This window comes from Struthio camelus, chromosome 19 (genome assembly GCF_040807025.1).
Source record: "Struthio camelus isolate bStrCam1 chromosome 19, bStrCam1.hap1, whole genome shotgun sequence".
NCBI lineage: Eukaryota > Metazoa > Chordata > Aves > Struthioniformes > Struthionidae > Struthio > Struthio camelus.
Window position 1 is genome coordinate 4,307,642 of NC_090960.1, and position 20,078 is coordinate 4,327,719.

The 20,078-nt window shown below is 36.4% G+C and overlaps 1 protein-coding gene across 12 annotated transcripts in view; it reads right to left on the bottom strand.

Annotated features, from left to right (window-relative positions):
* Positions 1–20,078, bottom strand: part of HELZ (helicase with zinc finger) — a 100,033-nt gene that overhangs the window by 51,335 nt on the left and 28,620 nt on the right. For all 12 annotated transcript variants that reach the window (XM_068913741.1, XM_068913740.1, XM_068913750.1 and 9 more), the window contains 9 exons: positions 19,179–19,303; positions 16,282–16,338; positions 15,414–15,462; positions 14,911–14,986; positions 12,299–12,497; positions 11,076–11,183; positions 10,439–10,736; positions 6,731–6,998; positions 447–780 (listed from right to left, as the gene is read on the bottom strand). In XM_068913741.1, coding sequence (XP_068769842.1) covers positions 447–780; positions 6,731–6,998; positions 10,439–10,736; positions 11,076–11,183; positions 12,299–12,497; positions 14,911–14,986; positions 15,414–15,462; positions 16,282–16,338; positions 19,179–19,303 — 1,514 coding nt within the window. The remainder of the gene's footprint in view (positions 1–446; positions 781–6,730; positions 6,999–10,438; positions 10,737–11,075; positions 11,184–12,298; positions 12,498–14,910; positions 14,987–15,413; positions 15,463–16,281; positions 16,339–19,178; positions 19,304–20,078) is intronic.

Sequence of the window (20,078 nt, forward strand, 5' to 3'; positions counted from 1 at the left end):
CCCAGGGAAACACGCTGTGTTCTCCATATCAATGTTTTCTGTGAAGTCAGCCTTTTCAGCTCTAACAATAAACAAAATGGGCAATAATTTGAAGGTTCTGACCCTGTCAGTGTATATACACCAATACATGATCTACTGAGCATGAATCTACTTCAGGAAAGAATTTTGGTGAAGTCTCAACTCTACCTATCAGATATGGTATAGAGGGAGATGGTTGACCAAAACGCTTGAAGGTTTTTGCTGTCTCTAGATGAAGCAAAAAGCAGGAACACATACATATATTGAAAAAAAAAAAAAAACTGACATTTTCATTCACACTATACTTTCTCTGTACAAAGAGGAATAAAAAATACCTACTCGTATCTCCTAGAAATTATTTTGAGTGGAGCAGAAACAGACATAATACAAACAGTTTGCAAACCAACAATACTTCCACTCAGACTTACCTGCATTTCACAATCTGCTCGAAGATTAAGTTCTTCGCAGCATTCCCTGGATACCCTCAAGAAGATATAATCCTTTGTTTTCTCTTCAATAGCTGCTTCATAAACCTTCTCTTTGGTTCCTTGGGTCTGTGCTGACTTCTCTTTAGTGACAGGCAATAAATAAACAGCATTGACTTTGGTCATCACCAGCCGTCCAGCCAAAGTGTCTTCCGAAAGAGTTTCAGTGAGTTTAAAGCGGCCAAAAAGTTGTCCATTCTGGGCATACTTTGCACCTCCAGAAACACCAGTAAGCATGAAGCTTGCTACAATCTGCAATTGCACTTTTATGTTGAACCTAAGTAAGAAAGCATTAAGTCAGTGCAAGAAAATGCTCTCAGATTTAGAAAGTTCATGCATTCAGACTGAACACACAGTGCCTTACACTCTGGGTGCATAAGAATTTCTTAAACATAAGCAAGTATAGCCAAACCTGGCCCTTAACTAGTAAGCAGCTTTAGGGTGTTTACACATTTTGCTTTTGGTGATAGCTAGTATCAAACATACATTTAGAAGAATTACTATCTATGAAGCTTAAAAGAACCTTCACAATAGAGAATCATAGAGTTTCTGAGACCAAAATAAGTTTAGGGTGAAACACAGTTGCTGTGCATATCCCAAAGAATAACAATTTATATTCAAACAATTTACATTGTAAGCTGATGTTATGTTCATTGCTGTTACTAGGCACTCAGAGAGACATATACAGGCAAAGAACAGAATAAGATTCCTATTTATCCCATATATCTCTTCCAGGCTGCAGCCTGAAGAAGATAATCTACATCTTGAGAAGGCAAATAGTATGCATTATTTCTATAATTCAGATAGATTGACTAAAATGCTCCCTAAATTAAGACCGTAGGCATTAAAATGAGATCAGCTTTTTTAGAATGAGGGAATGGCATCACAGGCTTGGCCATATCAACCATCTGATCGCAGAATTCCTATTGGCAGCAAGTAACAAATTCATTCTTTGTAGTTACAATTTTCAAAAAGTCACATGCCTAACATATTAACATGACTTATTAGAACTTTTTATTGACCTCTCCCCAATACATAATAATCTCCTCCTATGGTTTTCTACAGATTGCTTCAACCTAGTTTTAAAAAGAACAAAGGAAAGAAGTCTGTCACTCTCTTTTGCAATATTCCAGTCTCTTCTCATTAGCAAGGCTTTGCTGAATTTGTAATGAATTACCAAGAAATAAAATAAAATTGAGACTGTTTTCCACAAACATGAAGCTGCCATTACGTGAAATAACTTCCTATCTTGAATAAAATATCTTTGAAAAACATTTTCATACAATGTTTCTCATACTTAAAGTATTTTTGTTTCATCTGTTGATCTTTTTTCTGATCATTCCTATTTGAAACTCATAAATCTGGTAATTTATAGTTTAAAAAAGCACTGCAGTGTCAAGAATCACAAGCCCGTAACAAAATCCAACATCTTAGTTGTCTTGGAATTTAAATATCTACCACATTAGTAGAATATATATATATTTTTTTTTCCTATCTGGCAAATCCTTAGTCTTGCACGAAAACTGCAGGTTTGCCCCCTCGTGGTAGTACTCACTTTTTTTTTTTTTTTTTTTTTTTTTTTTTTTTTACATAATACGAGTGAGACACACGTCTCAGACTCAGAGAGATGTCTTCTTGTTCAACATGGATTTATCCTGTTCATCAGTAACTGCAAAGGCTACTGGACAAGCTACGGTTACAGTGATCACTCAAAAGTATGATTTTAAGAGAGTACACTAAAATTTAGGAAAATCCTTCCAATTTCCAAATGCACTAAAAAAAAAAAAAAAAAAGGAAAAGCAGGCCTTTCCTATGTCAATGCTGTGTTATTCTGAGCATCTATCAGCAAGTTAACAACATTTAAAATGGTTCATATCTCATTTAGACATTTAGATGATTGTTGCAATTCTGTATAAAACTTTCAACACAGTAACTGAGCTCTCTACATCATTACTCAGACACAATCAGATGGTATTGTGCATTTATTCTGTTAAAGTTTTCCTGAAGTTGAATCCTTATGCAGTTGTATATGTACCAACTCATGCTCAAATTTTAATTGTCAAAATCCACTGGCAAATACTATCACCACGATTTTGCTACAAGGCACAAGCTCGTGTCTTCCTAACTGGCTAAACTCAATGCACTGTACTAAAGGGAATCTAACGTTTACAGATTATCAAACAAATTCCAGTGAGTAAACTGACACCTTCTGGTGAGCTGTTAAACTACAGAATCCTCTAATGATTAGACTTAAAATTCAAAAGTTGCTTCTTTCATCCATTCTTCATGACTGCCTTACACTTTCAATATTCTGCATTGCAGCAGAATTGATTCATTTTCTCCATTTTTCAAACGGTGGATGAGAATCTGTCCACCTCAAATGTGTACTTTGGACTTGCACTGTGATTCATTTTTTGTAAAATAAATAAATAAATAAATAAATATTTACATGAATTAAGATTCTCAAGTTCCCTATACATCACGGGCTTACTTTACAGACCAGGCAACTGATGCATAAAGAGGTTAACTACTCAATTTCCAAAGTGGGTGTGACTTTGATTTTTAGAAATGAACAACCTCGAGTTTCTACTGAGTCTTCAATTCTGGTAAGTAGCCTGCAGGTGCCTCAAGTTGGTCATCCAAGAAAAATCACTAAAAAGTAGAACTGAGATTTAAAAATGTGGGCTTTAGTGATCTGTGAAATAACACACCAATCAGTGGCGAAAACAGCACTACAATGAAGGCTTCTGTTTCCTGCTACAACACTCCTTTTCCTAAAGTATTAATTACTGCAAAAGGGACCATTCAATTTCACTGCTCCCAGGTTTTCTCTGTAAATTAACTGAACGCAGTGTTTAGTGAAGTTATGTAGAGTTTTTCTACAAGGAAATAATAAACTCTTCATCTTCCAAACAAGTTGAATGAATACGTATGTATGTTCCAGGACTCTCAGATATATGGCAGCATATTCTGGATTGCATAATGGATCCTTTTGTACTAACACTTGAAGATTTGATGTTCACCTAATCAGAAATGCATGTTTAATTACTGTTTTTTAGCATGCTCTTACGTAGAAACTTTTTCACGGAAGTCATGATTAATTCTTTTACCATTCTGATGCAGTAAATTCAATAGTAGTTTTTTAAAAGTGTTCTTTTCTCAATGTAGGAAGAATTATCAGGGGTAAGAATATCTAGAACGTTAGGTTTTTTTCATACTTCAATTTAGTCATTTTATGAGCACACTTTTCTGGATACCAGGAAATTTTTCAGGTCTTTGATTACTTCTGCTTGATTTTTAGCTGCATACAGTGGGCTCTGCAGGCCAAACTAAAACAAACTGTTCTAATCATCCAAAACATAAGCATATTTTAACAGCACTTCTACCCCCATAACCAATATTTCAGCTTCAGCAAAGATGATTGCTTTCAGTGAGGTTTATGGGGGGGGGGGGGGGGAGGGGGAGAGAAAAGTTATCACGTTTCCTCCCCGGCACTGCAAAGTACCAGCATAATTAGTGTTAATGAAACCAGATACAGAAAACCTTGTTGTTCATATTTAAAATCACAGAAATTAAAGGAAGACTTAGTAAGTCATTAATCCATCCAGTGCCAGTACAGAAAATAATTCCCAAATGGCCATTCTGAACAAAGAAGCTTCAAATAACATTTTCTTAAAAGTAAGTTCAGCATGACTTCTTTCTACATTGATGTCTGCAAAGTTCACATAGGAGGTGTAATGTGACAGTTACCCACGTATTATTAGAAGGCAAGAGACAGTAGCGACAAAAACTTACTTTCCATCAAAGCCAGTATTTTAAGTTTTCACAGCTTTGAGTAAAAATCTGCTCCGTAATTCTCCTAGCAAACAGTGCACTGCACGGCAGGAGCAGTATGTTAACTCTCAGATTCATTCGTGTTTGTACCAGAAAACACACAGTAAATTCCAGCTATTGTAACAATTATATGCTGTTTTTCTTTTTAATATGAGAGAGGAAAAAGGAGGAGATTTAAAGCGTTCCAAAGACTGTACATAGGGCAAAACTTTCCAAAACTAAACGAATACCTAGATCAGAATACTGTTTTGCTTTTTCTTATGAAGAGTACATTTGTATTTAGAAATCAGACAGCAATGTAACCCTTATTCCAACCTCTGTTATTCCGTTTTGTGATGTACTCAAGTACTTTTTATAAGGGCCTTGAAACATTAGAATAAATATAAGTTAAAGCTCTCCAAGAGCATCCTAAACCCAGAATGAATTCCCTTTAAAATGAGTTCAAGACTGGTTAAAGCCACTGCAACTTTTATCCAATACTTTTCAGCAGTTCCACTCAGGTGATCCATTTGAGGTCTAGAACAGTAAGTGTTTTTCCTAGAATATGAGAAATCATCAACATTCTTAAACCCTAGCAATTCACTCCAATCTGACCTGCAGACACTTGTATTATTCCAGTTATCTCATAGGAGACCACGTTGACATAAACATCTTGACTCATGGCACCACTTCAGGTAATATAACCCACTTGCATTTGTATTTCTGGGCCCGTTTTCACACTTGCAACCCCAGCAATTCACTAGAGAATACCAAGTGTGTGATCTTATCCACAGAGGATCTGAAAAGTGTGTTAGTTTGAGCCTTGTTGTAATAAAGTGGGTCAGCTACAAGATCAAAAGAATATTTTTGTCATCAACGCTACCAAAACAGAAGACTTCAAGAACATTATTAAACTTACTTTTATTAATCTACCAGATAGGAAAAGAAGAGCAATAACTTATTGCTGCATCAAATTGTCCAAAAGGGAAGCATTAATCACAGGAACGATCTCAATATTCTCTCTTTTCAACAGGCACGCTGCTTTTTGTTTTCCTATGAGGCTTGAGAGTGTAACTCCTAATGTGAAAATTCACTCAATAAAAATATTATTTATCTCATGTTTCATGTTGTTTACTTTAAACGCACTTGTGTTTTAAAAAGCCTTAGAGCACTCATCCTAATTATACACACATATGATGGAGAATATTTTTATAAGCTGAAAGCAGTCTTCAAGCATGACTCCTCTGTATGTTAGAGTCAGCTCAAGAACAGAGTACAATAAAGATGAAAGATACAGGGGAAAAAAATAGCCCAAGTATACTGTGCTTCATCTGAGACATGAAAAAGAAACAGAAACATTTTCATGCTTTAAGTACATTAAAAATACAAACTATTAATGGATTTTTTCCCCCTAAATACCGGAAGAGTGATTCAACTGAACCCTCTGTATTTCCAGGACTGGCTCTTCTTATAAAGGCATTTCTAGCTTGGAGCTTTAGTAACTCAATTAAACTAAATTTACTACCAAATGAAGTTAAGGAGAAGTTATATCTTTTTGACTTCCCATTTTGAGGAATGCATCACTTTTTCACTCGTTTCACTCTTTCTTCACTCGTTGTATGAAAGAGTTTTACTTTTAACCATGAATATCAAAATACTCCCCAAATGGCCCAGTTAGACTCTGCACGTGCGAAGCTGACATCTTTTTCCTCACTCTGTATTTGTTCATGCAGCTAATCTAGCTGGACAATATGTACATAATAACTGAAGATAGTACAGAACAGAGCAAACGGAGCATGTATATTATACGCCTTTTATTAGGAGATTTATTCAAAAGCTAGTTCTCAGCCTATTTAGAGAATAAATATTATAATATCAGCTCTCACATCACTGTAAGATCAGAGTTTGAACCACTGCACAATTCAATCTTTTTCTAAAAATTGTATTTTATGCTCCCTTAACATTTTTTTATATGAAGATGTTAATTACTCCTGAGCTATAATCTACTTTTACCAAGGGGAAAAAAATATGTAAATAAGTCCTATTATTAATTTCTTTTTGTTTAGAGAGCCAGAAAAACTACATAAAAATAAGTATGATCAAGACATTAGAAAAATATTGTACAATAGCTGTTTAGTGCCTCCAATTGTAAGCACAGACTGATATAACTTGTTTTAAACAAGCATTAATAACTCACACTTGTTAAGTACTTACAGTTTAGTACTTTTATCAAAGTTACTATCTCTAGAGTCACACACAATTTATTTCCAAGAAATAGGAAGACTTTATACCTTAACCACTAAGCCTTATAAAATGAATCAGGTAGATTTAGTTAAGAAAAAGTTGCCATCCTCATCATTTTAACAGGACAGCAACAAATAGCTAAGACACAATTTTATAAATGCATTACTTACTTGCTAACTTCCTTATATTGTGCTATTTCCTCAATATAAAGGAGGTCATGCAACCGCGACTGATAGTTGGTCTTGGTCAATGATTTGTCCAGGACAGATTGTGTAAATAGCTGGTCAGCAGATAGAGGAATTTGGTATCTGGTAAGAAGGCTCTTCTCCAATTCAGTAGTTTCATTAGGCTCAAATTCTACAATAGTCTTAGAAGTAGAATCCCAACGCTTAGCTGTGGTCAGCAGCTGTTGCCGTGCGTGCATCAGGTATTCAAGATCTGGACGTAGATACGTAATAGGGAAAGGAAATAAGTTCAAACTCTCCAAACTCCTTTTATCAAAAAGATCATTTCCATTGTGATCACAAACTTTTGATAAGCAGAAGTGGAAAACATTGGATTTGCTCCCATATGATTGCCCCACAACTGCTTACAAGTGAGACAGCATAATCTTGAGTTTAGGAGACAATAATCTAATTATTAGCAATACAGAGTTTAAAAAAAAGAAAAATCACTCCTCCAAATAATGCCATTTGTGATAATGAACTAACTACAGATAACAGTCTCGTCTGCCCAGAACACCTTTAGTAAGTTCATTGTTTGTACTTACCAGCACTGCTTTTCAGGTGTACACAGAGAGCAGGCAGGCTCTCAAACAATTTCAGAAAATAAAATATTCTACAGATTGCAAATAGAAAGCATACAGACAAATAGGAAAAGTTCTTTTATTTTAAAAATAGCAAGCAACTTTGAAAGACTTGCCAACATGGTACACTTTCAAAGCCTAACTGTAACATCATCTCCTTTTAGGAATACAAAGTGGTAAAGAACCTCACAACGTGCGCTATAAAATTTGCGAGGTAATAAAAATAAGTCAATAAGCTAGCTAGTTAAAATATATATATATATATATATATATATATATATATATATATACACACACTGTAATTTGCAGCACTTCAAAAGCCTTTAGAAGAATAAAAGAAAATTCCACAATACCACAGCATTCTATGTGTATTTTGGAGATAGAGATAGTCACATCACACAGCTAAAATGAGTTTGCTAGGCACAACTTTGGAAACGTAACCCAAAAACGACAAAGTCAGAAATCTAAAAGGAAACTAACTTTTCAGCTTACCCTAATTTCAGGGACCACGTGACTTAAATCAGAAATAGAGAACCATGCACTGTCTACAGCCACCTAAAACATACCCATTAACACCACAAAACTGCTCCGACAACAACGCAGCAGCTAAGACTTGCAGTTAAATTGCAGAGCTGAAAACATTTGGCCTTTATAGTGAAGGTAAAATACTATAATGCATTATCTCTAAATCAGATTTAAGATAGGTATCCAGGATTTCATAGCAATGCTGGAAAACGCACACTTAACCATCTTTACTGTCTTTCTAAACAGAGGAAAAATGCAGGGTCTTTTTAGCAAAAGAAATCTTAGTTCAGCCTGACTACGACCACAGGAATTTAGTTTGTCTCACTTACTAATCTCCTAAATATGTGTTGACAAAGAAGCCACATCTAAATGAACTGAACTGTATTAGTAGTTCCAATTGCACAGGAAAAAAAAGCCCACATTTGAGTGGTTTCTGTGTTTGAAATCATCTCACAGAAAATGAAGCTTTTTCTGGTACTAATCGTACCTCAAATCACAAAAGCTCCGTTAACTACTCTGCTTTAGAGTCCCCGTTTGCTAGAAAGACGGCCACCGAGTTCCCAGCGCTACAGAGGCTGCCACCGGGACCCTGACATAACCGCTTCCTGGCTGTCAGCGCAGACGCTCCATACGGTGACCCTCTCTTCAGGAGATTTTGTACTTTCCCAGTGCACAGTAAACTTCTGCTAATTCTCTTTTTCCATAGCAAATAAAGATTTCAAAAAGCATAATGGAGGCTCCTCCATTAAAGTATTTTAACATTGACTTTTCTTCCATACCCAGGTATCTAGACAGGGTCCTGAATTACTGAAGGAATTACGCCAAAGGGACTGCAGGCTTTTCTCAGCTTAAAAAGCACTTTCATGAGATCCCAAGCCACATGCAATGAGACACATCCAATATTGTTATCTCTGTCACTTACCTACTTACCCACTTCCTACGTTAACTTCCTGTTACCAAACGTCTGGGATTTTGTTTTTACGTTTACCCGCAAAGCACCTAGCACTCTTCGAGTTTGAAATAAGTAACAACCTGCTTAAAGACCCCCTTTAGTATCCCTCAGCATGCAGGGGAGCAATACGTGAGAAGGACATATCAGGAACTCTCAGACATTGCTACCTTAACTTCATCCATCGCTTTCACCTGGACTTGCATTGACCCCTCCTGGCATCGCTCTGTTTAGCAGTTAGTTTAAAACAGCAAAGACCAAGACCATAGACTACTCTGATGATTAAAAATTTTGACTTGGCAAATAAATGATAAATTGCCTTTCTTGGTCTTAAACAGCTCTACATTAAAAGGACATCAACTCCCCACAAACTCAGGGTCTTAGGAAACCTGTCAGCTGCCATTACCCACGCTGTTACACGCAGATCATATAATACCTCCTGAAAAGACCACAACCTTGCTTCTAAGCATAGTTTCTCATTCTCAATGCAATATTCTCCGCTTCAAGAGACATTACAACTTGCATAGCCTTCCCGCTCTTGGCTACAAGTGCTTAGGTCATCTGGAAAGATCAGATCATAATCTTTGACATCTGTTATTTACAATTTCTTTTTGTTAACGTTGCAAACGTTACTCCGTCATACGTAAATAAAGGCCAGGAAAAGAAAACTGCTGCTTTCTTAGTTTCCCCTTTTTCTCCTAGTCACATCCCAGTGCTACAATTCTGTCTCTTCGGTGTTTATATTTCTCAAATCTTCATAGAAAATTACTATACTCTATCTAAACCCTTTGCTCATTGCCAAGTGACACATATTTAGCCCTTTTAATCTTCTGCCATAAATCAAAGGACTACCTTCTCTTTTTTGCAATTCTGCTTTGAACATCTTCCAATTTGTCAACATCTCTCTGATAATGAAGTGATTTCAGGTTTGTAATGAGAGGCATAGATCAATTTTGTAAACAGAATACAACATCTACAGCTACATGTAGTTAAATTCTCAACTTGAACACACAAAAAAATATATAGTTATGTTTTCTTTGCATTCTTAGAATTCATATCAACATCAGCAATTTGCTGTGTTACAAGCCTACACTTTTGTCATTCCCTTTTCACAACTCCAGTCAGACGTTACAGGGAAAAAAAATACCTCTTCTCAGATAGGCTGCCTCTAATAAATGAATTATCAGGTGCATTCTTACACAGAAACACTTCCATCTTTCCACTGATCTTTTCTACATTTTTAACATTTGCATCCACACAACAATATATATAAAAACATACGTATACTTTAGCTTCCAAAGATGCCTTTGGGCACATATCACACTACTATTCAGTAATTCCTAGCATTTTGACAAGATTTAGAAGCCAAATCCTGTCACAGTGCAACAGTCATATAGCAATTAATACCAATGAACCCAGGCCAATTTTCACCTTCTGAATCTTCATCCACTATTTATATTCATATACATGACACATGCAAGAACATATAATAAAAGACATTCATTAGCCACTAACATAGATGTTTCATATTTCTGAAACGCAAAGAGGCAGAGCATGGAAAACTTCCCCTATTCCAAAAAAAACGTTTTCATACATTACCTTCTGTTGAAGCAGCATCAATCATTACTCGTTGCATGAGGACCGGTTCTAATCCAAAATCAAATACAACAGTTTGGCGAAAAGTTCCAAAGATTTCTGTGTTAAAGGCTATACTGACTTTGTATATGTAATGATCTATTCCATTCTGGACCATCTTTCCTCCTATCCATTCCTGACAGTTTTCTGGAACTTCTTGTGATACCTGGGTAGTGCTGTCTCCAGCAGATATTGCAACGATACTGAAATGTGGACGATGGGCATCATAAAGTAATGCCACTCGATACAGCATTCTTGCAGGCTATAAAAAAAATGCAAAGGTTGAAATGACAGTATGCTGGAAAACTGAAATTATTTCAGGAATACCTTCATTTGCAATCACAAAAGAAAGCTTGTAAGAACTCTCAACTTCTCAGAGCAGGTACTGCCTGAGAGCAGTTACTGCCTGCCTGCTTTCCAAAAATCAGAGCACTGGATATGTAATCACCAGGGCAGCCGAGAAAGAAAAAAAGGACATGGTGCTGCTAGGAAATAGCTCTATTTTAAAAGTATTTTGTGACTAAAATCTCAATCACAAAAGGCTATGGACCGCATTCTAGTTTTTATTGTTGACCCACTTTGAAAAGATCAGTAGTCCTACCTTACAAGTGAGAGCAAACGTCCATGTCTGATGAGACTTTTTGGTGGTGACAGTTACTGATAGCTCAGGATTATGTTCTACTCTCACTCCTTCTACACTTTCACTAAGCTAGATTTAAAGAAAAAGAAGATAACGTTAAACTTCCACAGACAATATCAAAACAAAAGCATGCAGGGAAAGGTACTATTTTAGAACAGACAGTGAAAAGAATGGTTTTCTAGATTGTGAATTGAATTGTGAACAATTCTAGAATTGTTTTCTAGGACTGATGCAAGCTCTGCATAGGAATTAGAGAAGATACATGCTAATTCAGAGAAATAAGCAAACCAACTCTACTGTATCAGACTGTATAAGCAAAGAGTACAACCGTTTAAGGACAATTAACACAGGACTTCATTTTCAAAAATCAACTTAACTGTAAATGTTTACGTAGAACATGATTTCATTTGGAAAGAAGGATCTGATACAATAAGGCCCAGCGACTGCATTCCTGGAAGACCCCAGATCTCACCGACTTTAAGGAAAGTACTAGAGACATCAGAAAACTAGGCTTGCTACTCATTAATCCATTTTGCAGAGTCCACTCTTCCCAGATTTTAAACAATAGATGGACCGAAAACTCCTTAGGGTCAGTGGTAAGTAGAGCTGGTCGAATGCTGTAAAAAAGTTCTTTAGAATTCCAAACAGCTGCTGAGTTTGGTCATATCCATACCCCTCACTCTTCAGTATTCAAACATTTTTGAACGTTTGGACGTTTGGCTGTTCCTCATACAAGTGCCTGCGGCTGCAGGCAAAGAAAAGGAGCCATGCACAAACAAGAGTATTCTCCACTAAGTAGTGGAAGCGTCACCATTTATTGTTCTCCAGTTTAAAAAGTTCTGCCACACCATCAAGGAACAGGAACAATACCATGGGACTTGGCTGAACCAGCCCACACTGGGAATAGTAAAAATGCAAAATGAACAAGCTGTGATTAACCCGCAAGCTGTAATTCACAAACAACTTCACGGGATTCCTGAAAAGAATGAGTACCTTTGCAGAAATCAGCCTAAGTCTGTGATATCTTTGCAAGCAGACATAGGGCAGAACGGAAACACAAGAAAATTGGTTCGGCAATTTCTTGGTAACTAGTAATTCGACCAGCTCTGATATTAAGGGCCAAAAACAGGCTCATCTGTTAGTTTTAAATATGAGCACATAGGGAAGTAGTATATTTTCCTTACCACTTTCTCAGGAGATAACGAATTCATCCATTTCTCAATCAAGGTTTCCATATAACTGCCCGAACATTGTTTGTTTTCCTTCTGTTGTTTTAATCTGATCAAGCGGGAAGCATATCGTTTTTGCCATTCTGTTAGCTCTTCCTGGGAATGTGCTGAAGTACACTGTGCACCGTACCTGCAGATCCCTTGCTCTAAAAATCTACATAAAATAGGAAAAACGGTTATGCCTTGAACTTTTCGGTTCCAATTAAAGAAGAAATTTATCAAGATCTTACTTCTAAAGCCAGAAGCACTTGTTCAGTTTCTCTCACAGAACTAATGGCGGTTTTAGTCCATGGGAATTGATTTGGCAATATATAGCCAATATATAGCATTTTGTAAGAGAGGTAGCAGCTTCTCTGATTGCAATGTCCAGAAAGGTGTATCAAAGTTCTTTCAAACATAATGGGACACAAATCCTATTAAGAAATTTCCAGCTTCAACAAAAAAAGAATCAAGTGTTTGTACAGCAGTTAACGCAATGAGATCATGGACCATGCCTGAGATTACAAGGCACTGTAGTAATATGAATAATATGCTGTTAATCAGGGGCAGAGGGAAGATATAATGTAATTTCCTCCAACAGTTACGTTATTAGCTGATAAATGCTCGTTCAGCAGTTTTTCCTGGAGCAACAGTGACATCACGTGGTTCTTCCTACTAAATACACCTGCACAGAAATGATCTCTCCAGGAAAAGGTTCAATCATCCTCTTCGTAAAGAGCGTCTCAAAGGAGCTATTTTACCACGCTTAAGGATTTGTTACAGAAGTAATTTTTTCACGTAATGGCCTGTGCTGATGCATTAAAGTCAGTGATATTCAAATCATCTATACACATTTTAAGCATTCCAGTTCTCAGAATTTATTTTGAACGTGGAACAACAGTACTTAAATGTCTATATAATTTGGGAACTATTTTTTAGTTGTAACTTAACTATTTATTACTAAAATTATAAAACACATAGCAGTAGTGGCATCTTTATCATTCCTCAAGAGTCAAGCACTTAAAAAGTTTTCTTAAGCTATGTTCCCTAAAATATCTTAAATTAAAATATTTTTCTTGGTAGTCAATTTCAGTATTTTATATCCATTTTTCCAATCTAACATTGCTTCAGTGAATTCGAATGCTAGAGCACAACTGCTAGAGTACAATTATGATTTTTCATGGCCCAAAGTAAATGGAGTGCAAGCATAAAATAAAATGTTGAATTCTTCTCATTAGCTGCATAGCAGATTTAAAATTGTTTTTCCTTCTCATCATTTAATAGGAAAGCGTATTACCTTAAAAAAAATCTATCATTATGCAAATTTTCCATGTTTTCATTGTTAATATTTTTAATAAATACTTTTTTCTCATGTTTGATTTCTTATTTAATACCTCCTGCAATTCCATAACTTTGCTACCTAGAACAAATATATTTCTATTGCTTTATGCCACACAGGGCAAAAACAAATCACAGCTTCAAAAAAATCATATTCAAGACCTGTAAATGCTTCCTTAGAAGGAAACTAAAATCTTCAATCCATGGTCAGAATGATACTGTTCATATGAATTTGCTGAGTAAGGCAACCTTTTCAATCTACGGTTAACAGCATGCATAATAAAGTCAGCAGTCAATTTAATGTACAGTTTTAGTGGAAAAATGTTTAATAGCAGGGGTTGGAAACATGGTATACATGCTACTTAATAGAAAGTCATCATGAGTTTAAAAAAAAATTTTTTTTTTTAAATGCAGAACATGCACCAGATCTGCTAAAGTCCACAGAATTTGTCAGCATTTAGCATCTCTAGAAAACCAAGCCAAAAGTAGCCCAAATCCAGCAGATTCAGTCATCTCATCTAAAAAGCAGTCAGATTCCTGCACACTTTGAGAATAATTTATTTGTATGAGTTACATATAAGGGAGAATTGAGCGCGTAACGACAGTTTTTCCTGAGTATATTAATATAGTATTACATAAGTAACTATGGCTAACAATATAAACTATAGGGAATATTGGCTAGTAAAAAAAGAGAAAGTAAAAACTCCAATACAAGCATAAGCCATTGGAACTTCAGCAAGGCAATTCACCTCTCAGTATTTCAGCTTATGCAAAATAGGATAAGAGGTCCAGAGTGAAATTCTACAAATGTTCCTTACTGAAAGACAAAGTCCATTTATCAAGAAAAATCATTTATCTGAAGGTAAGGATTCTCTCTCCTGCCAAAGCACACTGCACTGTGCTTCAGTTGGCCCACACATTTGTTCGCAGGAGTGTACTTTTTGCATCCCCAGAAATTATACAAATTTTAAAAAGGCAGCGGAAGACGACAGATGCGACCTTGTCACTAGAAAAAAGGTTCCTCAAATTACTCTTATAAAATGGAGTTATTGATTCCATTTTACGGACCACTGAGGTGCTTTTGGATAAAGTGACCTACCCGAATATCTGAGAATGAATCAACTCCTGTTCTAACAAGTAGCTTCATTTTCCTGACATCTTAAGTTATCCTGACCTTCTGTTATCTGCTAAATAAAGGAGGAAATGATATGATCCCTTAGAGAATGTCAGCATAAAAGCAGTGACTTTACCTTTTACATAGTGTATATTCTTCACTGCTTGTGACTCCCCTCGGTGGAGGGCGGAACTGCCAGCCATCCCGGGACCCTGCAGAGTAGTACAAAACTCAGGCTACTTTTCAAATTTCCAACTATTTTGGAGTCATGGGTAGTAATTGCCCAGGGAACCATGTCTCTGAACATCAACCCATAGTATACTAATATATAAGCAAAATTATTGACCAAAAAATTAATTCTCAATCCCTAACAAATTAACTTAGAGCGCATGTTCAAAGGATATGAAGGCAAGTTTCAAAGTGCATGGCAGACAAGTAAGCAGAAACTTCTGCCTCCAAATTCAACCAACAGTGTTCAGTCAATGACGTTCAGAGAGCTCAACCTTAATCCACACGGCTCATCAAGATAAAGTCGTGCTTTTTTTCTCCTTTTTGACTACTCGCCAGTGCTGAGCCATCAGTAGAATCTTCAAGTCTTCTCATTGCAAAATGAAGTAGTTTTAGAATTAAGTTACATACCTTCTTCCACATCTTCTACATGGTATCCCGATGGTACTTTACCAGCTGCCTACAATTATTAAAAACAAAAAAAATAATAATAATTTCATACAAAAATTGCTTTGGCTACTTTGTTGATACAATGTGTTTTAGAATAAGCAATTAAAAAATAATTCAACAGAAGTCTGAAATCTGTTCTAGTCACAAACACAAATTCTGCATTAACCCAAAATAAAATTACAGTCATTGATAAAAGAAATCCTGACAAGAACACTGAGTCCACTCATCCTTAGAAGAAAGCTACAGAGATTTTTACAGGAATTCCCTCATGCAATCATTTTAATGTGGATTGCAATAAACTTGTAAAAAACCCAAAGTCTAAACTGCACTGAGATATCTTTTAGCTTTAAATCTACATTAAAAGTAAAACCCAAATCAATGACTTAAAAGAAGAAAATAACAAATCAAGAAGTGGCAATTCAATTAATAGACCTGACATTAACCTCCTGCTAATACAAAAAAAGGTGACTGAGAGGGCATTTAGATTTGTTAACCAATTACTTAAGTCATGTTATAACTTCAGAACCATTTCCAACAGAGAAAAATGCAACAACTAAACAATAGACACATACATGCTTTGAATTCTTTCCACTCACTATCGCGAGCAAGTCAACAACTATTAGCATCTTTCTCTCTATTTGTTTCATGCATTGTCCAAGACAGTGACAAAAGGCTGCTGAATAGGTGGTAAAGACTGACAGACCAGTGGAAACTACCAAGCAAGATACGTGTTCACAGTGGGACCATATCTCCTGGGGCACATGAAATAAAGCCTCTCAGCTGTATCAGATACTTTTCATTACTTTCCCAATAAAATGCTCATTATTACCTCTGTTTCAGCAAGAAGTGTTTTCAATCGTGTCAGATCCTTAGTTACCATCCCGTTCTGAGTGGGGAGAAAGAATATTAATGCATCCAAAATATAAAGCTTCCCATACATTAAACAACAGCAAAAAAGTTGCTGTCCCCCCCTACACCCCAACCAACAAGGAGAAGGGCAAGAAGACAAAAGAAGATGAGTTTGACTTATAACGCACAGTTTCAAATGACATACTACCTAATACTGAGCAAACAGTATTGTGAAAGAGGGAAATTTTACACTAGCCAAACACTAGAGGGCAGGTACGAGTACAGGGCAAGACAAAAGGGTGACACACGTAGCACAACTTGGGAAAAAACCCTTCTGAAGTTGGCCTGCCACCCAAGATAAATATTAATAGCTACAACATTTATTAAACCATATCCTTCAGACCAGTAAGCCTACATGCAGTGTGGCCCACTACCCTGGAGGCTGTGTAGTCCAGGGGACAAGGACTACTGGGTGACGTGGGGCAAGCCACTTGACCTCTCCATGCCTCGGCTCCCCCGTCTGTTAAATGGGTGCAGTATCACTGACGGCCTTCACAAAGCACTTTGAGAGCTACTGATGAAAAGCACTATACATGAGCCATATGCTACGGTTACGGACACATTTCAGCTCTGAAGGAATCAATATAGAAAACTGTCACTGCTGCTGCAGTGGTGGATTCACTTCTTCCTAAGAACCTATTTTACAAATTACTGATTTCTGTTTTTTCATAACTCTTTCTGCTCTAATGTCCATGCCTTTTTTAGAATTTTCACTAAAAAGCAAAGGTTAGCCATCTAACTCAAAATAACACGTTCAAGTATATCTGAAGTAAAATATTTCAAAAATGAATTTATTTAAAATAGTATAGCTAAACGTGACAATTTCATGCTCACATAGGGCAAAAAACTTTGAACACATGAACCCACACCTATGTTTTCATTTCAATGACCTTTTGCAGAAATTTAATTAGGTGCCCCTGCATTTGTTAGACTCCACCTTCACATTTTGCCTATGCCACGGAGCAGCAGAAATAATCTTTGTTGAAAATTCACACACTCAAATCTCACTCAGTTGTTATCAAAGTGCTTTTTTCACTCTCCCAGCAGAAAGGTGGCAAACTGAACCGGTTGAACTTAAACGTACTAGAACATAAATAAAGTTACAAATAATCATTCTCTTCAGTTATTATGCAATAAATTGGATGGATAGCAACTCTTCAACAAACGTACTCCAAAACTTTGTTGCATTCTCCACTGAGGCACTGGCAGAAGTTAGTATATCAACCGTCGATTTTAATATTCCTATAGAAAACAACTACTATCTAATGACCTAAGGCCTGTAAAAATTTCCTAAGTTCAGCTTTGAGATAGGGCTCTAAAATTATATAAGAAGCCACATTTATTTGCACAACGCTAGTCTAAAACACGAGCATTATACATTTCTGATGATAAGGAGTTTTTGTCTATTTACTGAATTTTTTGAGGGCAAGTTTCCTTCAACCTGGCCAGGAATTTTTCAGTGAAACACTTGTTCATTAGAAAAAACCAGCTAGACAAAGAAAAAACTTTTCATGTAAAAATATCCCATTTGGGAGGAAAAAGGGGAGGGGAAGGGAAGGAAAGGGGGAAAGGAGGGAGGAAAAAAAATTCAAGTCCAGGATATTTATCAGACACAGACAAACTCAAAAATAGGCTACTGGTTAAGTTATGCACAAAGATATAGGAAATATGATTTCAGCTCATTTCAGGTAAAGTTTCCTAGGTGAATGTCTAATAATTGGACTGCACAATCAGCCAGTCTGTATGTGCCTCTCTCTGGCTCAACTAATACATACTTATGCGAATTTTTTTTTTTTTTTTAAAGCATCACACCAGCACAGTGACTTTCCGTAAATAATAAAGTAGCAAGGCATAACTACTGTACCGTAGAGTAAATATTACACTTAAGAGTTGCATTTAAATAATATTGAACATGATATATCTTTAATCATTAAGGAATGTATGTTACAAGGCAACACTTATACATCAATATATTATAAAGCAAACACACTTTCCTTCCTTTTATTTCCCAATACCAATTCAAGGCAACAGGCTCTCTCCTACGACAGCTCTTGAAACCACACATTCTTCATGATTTGACCAGATCGCTCCTGACCTGCGCTACGACTGTGTTTCTGGATTTAGCACCTCCATCAGCTCATGGTGACGGACTGCACTCTACTTAATCTAGATTCCAGAAATAAAGAGGGCACTATCTTTTAGAGACTTACGCATGTCCCTAATTCTCCCCATATGAGTAGCTACAGGGTATAAGAATCAATAAGTTACTCACACGCACGAGGTTAAAAACATTAAGTGTTTTTATAGATCAAAGGTAAAAGAGAAGGCTTGAACTCCAAACTTTGTCCTTGAAATGCAAGCTTTTTTCCTGAAAAGCGTCTCATGCTTTATTACAACTTATTGTGGACCATTTACTTTAGTCTCATCAATTCTTCTGCTTCAAAGGCTGAACTTGCTGAAGTATACACAGAATGGTGTCAGGTGCAAATTAAAAAAAGTAGGCGAAAGTTTGAGATGTATATTTCTTTACTCTGTCAAATTGCACATGTACAAAAATACTTTGCATTCCCTGGGGATTCAGCACCAAAATCAACCACCACCACCAAAATTGTACTGATTCAGAAACACTGGTAATGCAACATCCTAGGTATCCTGATTACTTATGAGTGCCCATATATTTATCTTTGTCTTTTCCACACCAATCTTTTTTGTTGCAACCCGCCAGTCAAACGTATGTTCAGAAGTTATTAAACACACAGAAGAAAAGGAAATACAAATTGCTTTTCCAGTTACATAGACCATAGCAAACCCACTTACCAGTGATTCACCCATCAGTGATTTGGAAAGAACATTAGACACAATTTGCAGCTTCCCTTTAAGATGCATGCAGCAGAGCACTGCACGGAAAGATCCATCTCCCTTGGCCAGCCCCTCTCCCAGCACTGCAACACAAATCAGCAACTATTAGCTTCATCACAGTATACATTTAAGAAAATCCTACACACCTTTTCAACTTTAACACTAAAATAATGTCTGAAACTCGGGTTGCATCCATGGCTTCCTGAAAAGACAAGACTTGGATGTAGAGGAAGTATTCCTTGCTCATGTCTCATATTACTTGAAATTTATCTCCCACCATCTAAGAAAAGTTGTATCTGAGCTCAAAAAAAGATTCAGAGTAACATTTACATGCTAAAATATGGAAAAATTAAATACAGGAAGGGTAAATTCAGATATCTAACACAGACACAAAGGACCCCCTCTTCACAGAAAGGGTTAAAAAAAAGTAGCAACCAACAACCTTTCAGTAACACAAACATGCTCAGGAAGATCTATTCATGCTCACAAAAAGCATACCCTGTAGTTTCCAAATATAGCTAACCTCCTCATGGCCAATTCCTGCTACTTTAAAAGGGCTTTTATTCACTTATGCTGTGAAGTGCAGGATATAGGAACGATTGTTTGAATCCAGGAATTTACAAGCTCCACGTAACAGAAAACTTTCCTAATGTTTTCTAGCACCGGATCAGATACCTAGCCAAACAGACACTTCCATTGACACTTCCAACAGTGAAAGGATTTATTTCATGATACAGACGTGCTTCAGACAAGTAGGAATAACACTTGCATATATATTACCTGTCCAGAAAAAGAAATGCCTTTCTGAGTGATTAAGCAGCTAGTAAAGCTAAGCATGTGAGTTGAAAGTAGGCTGGA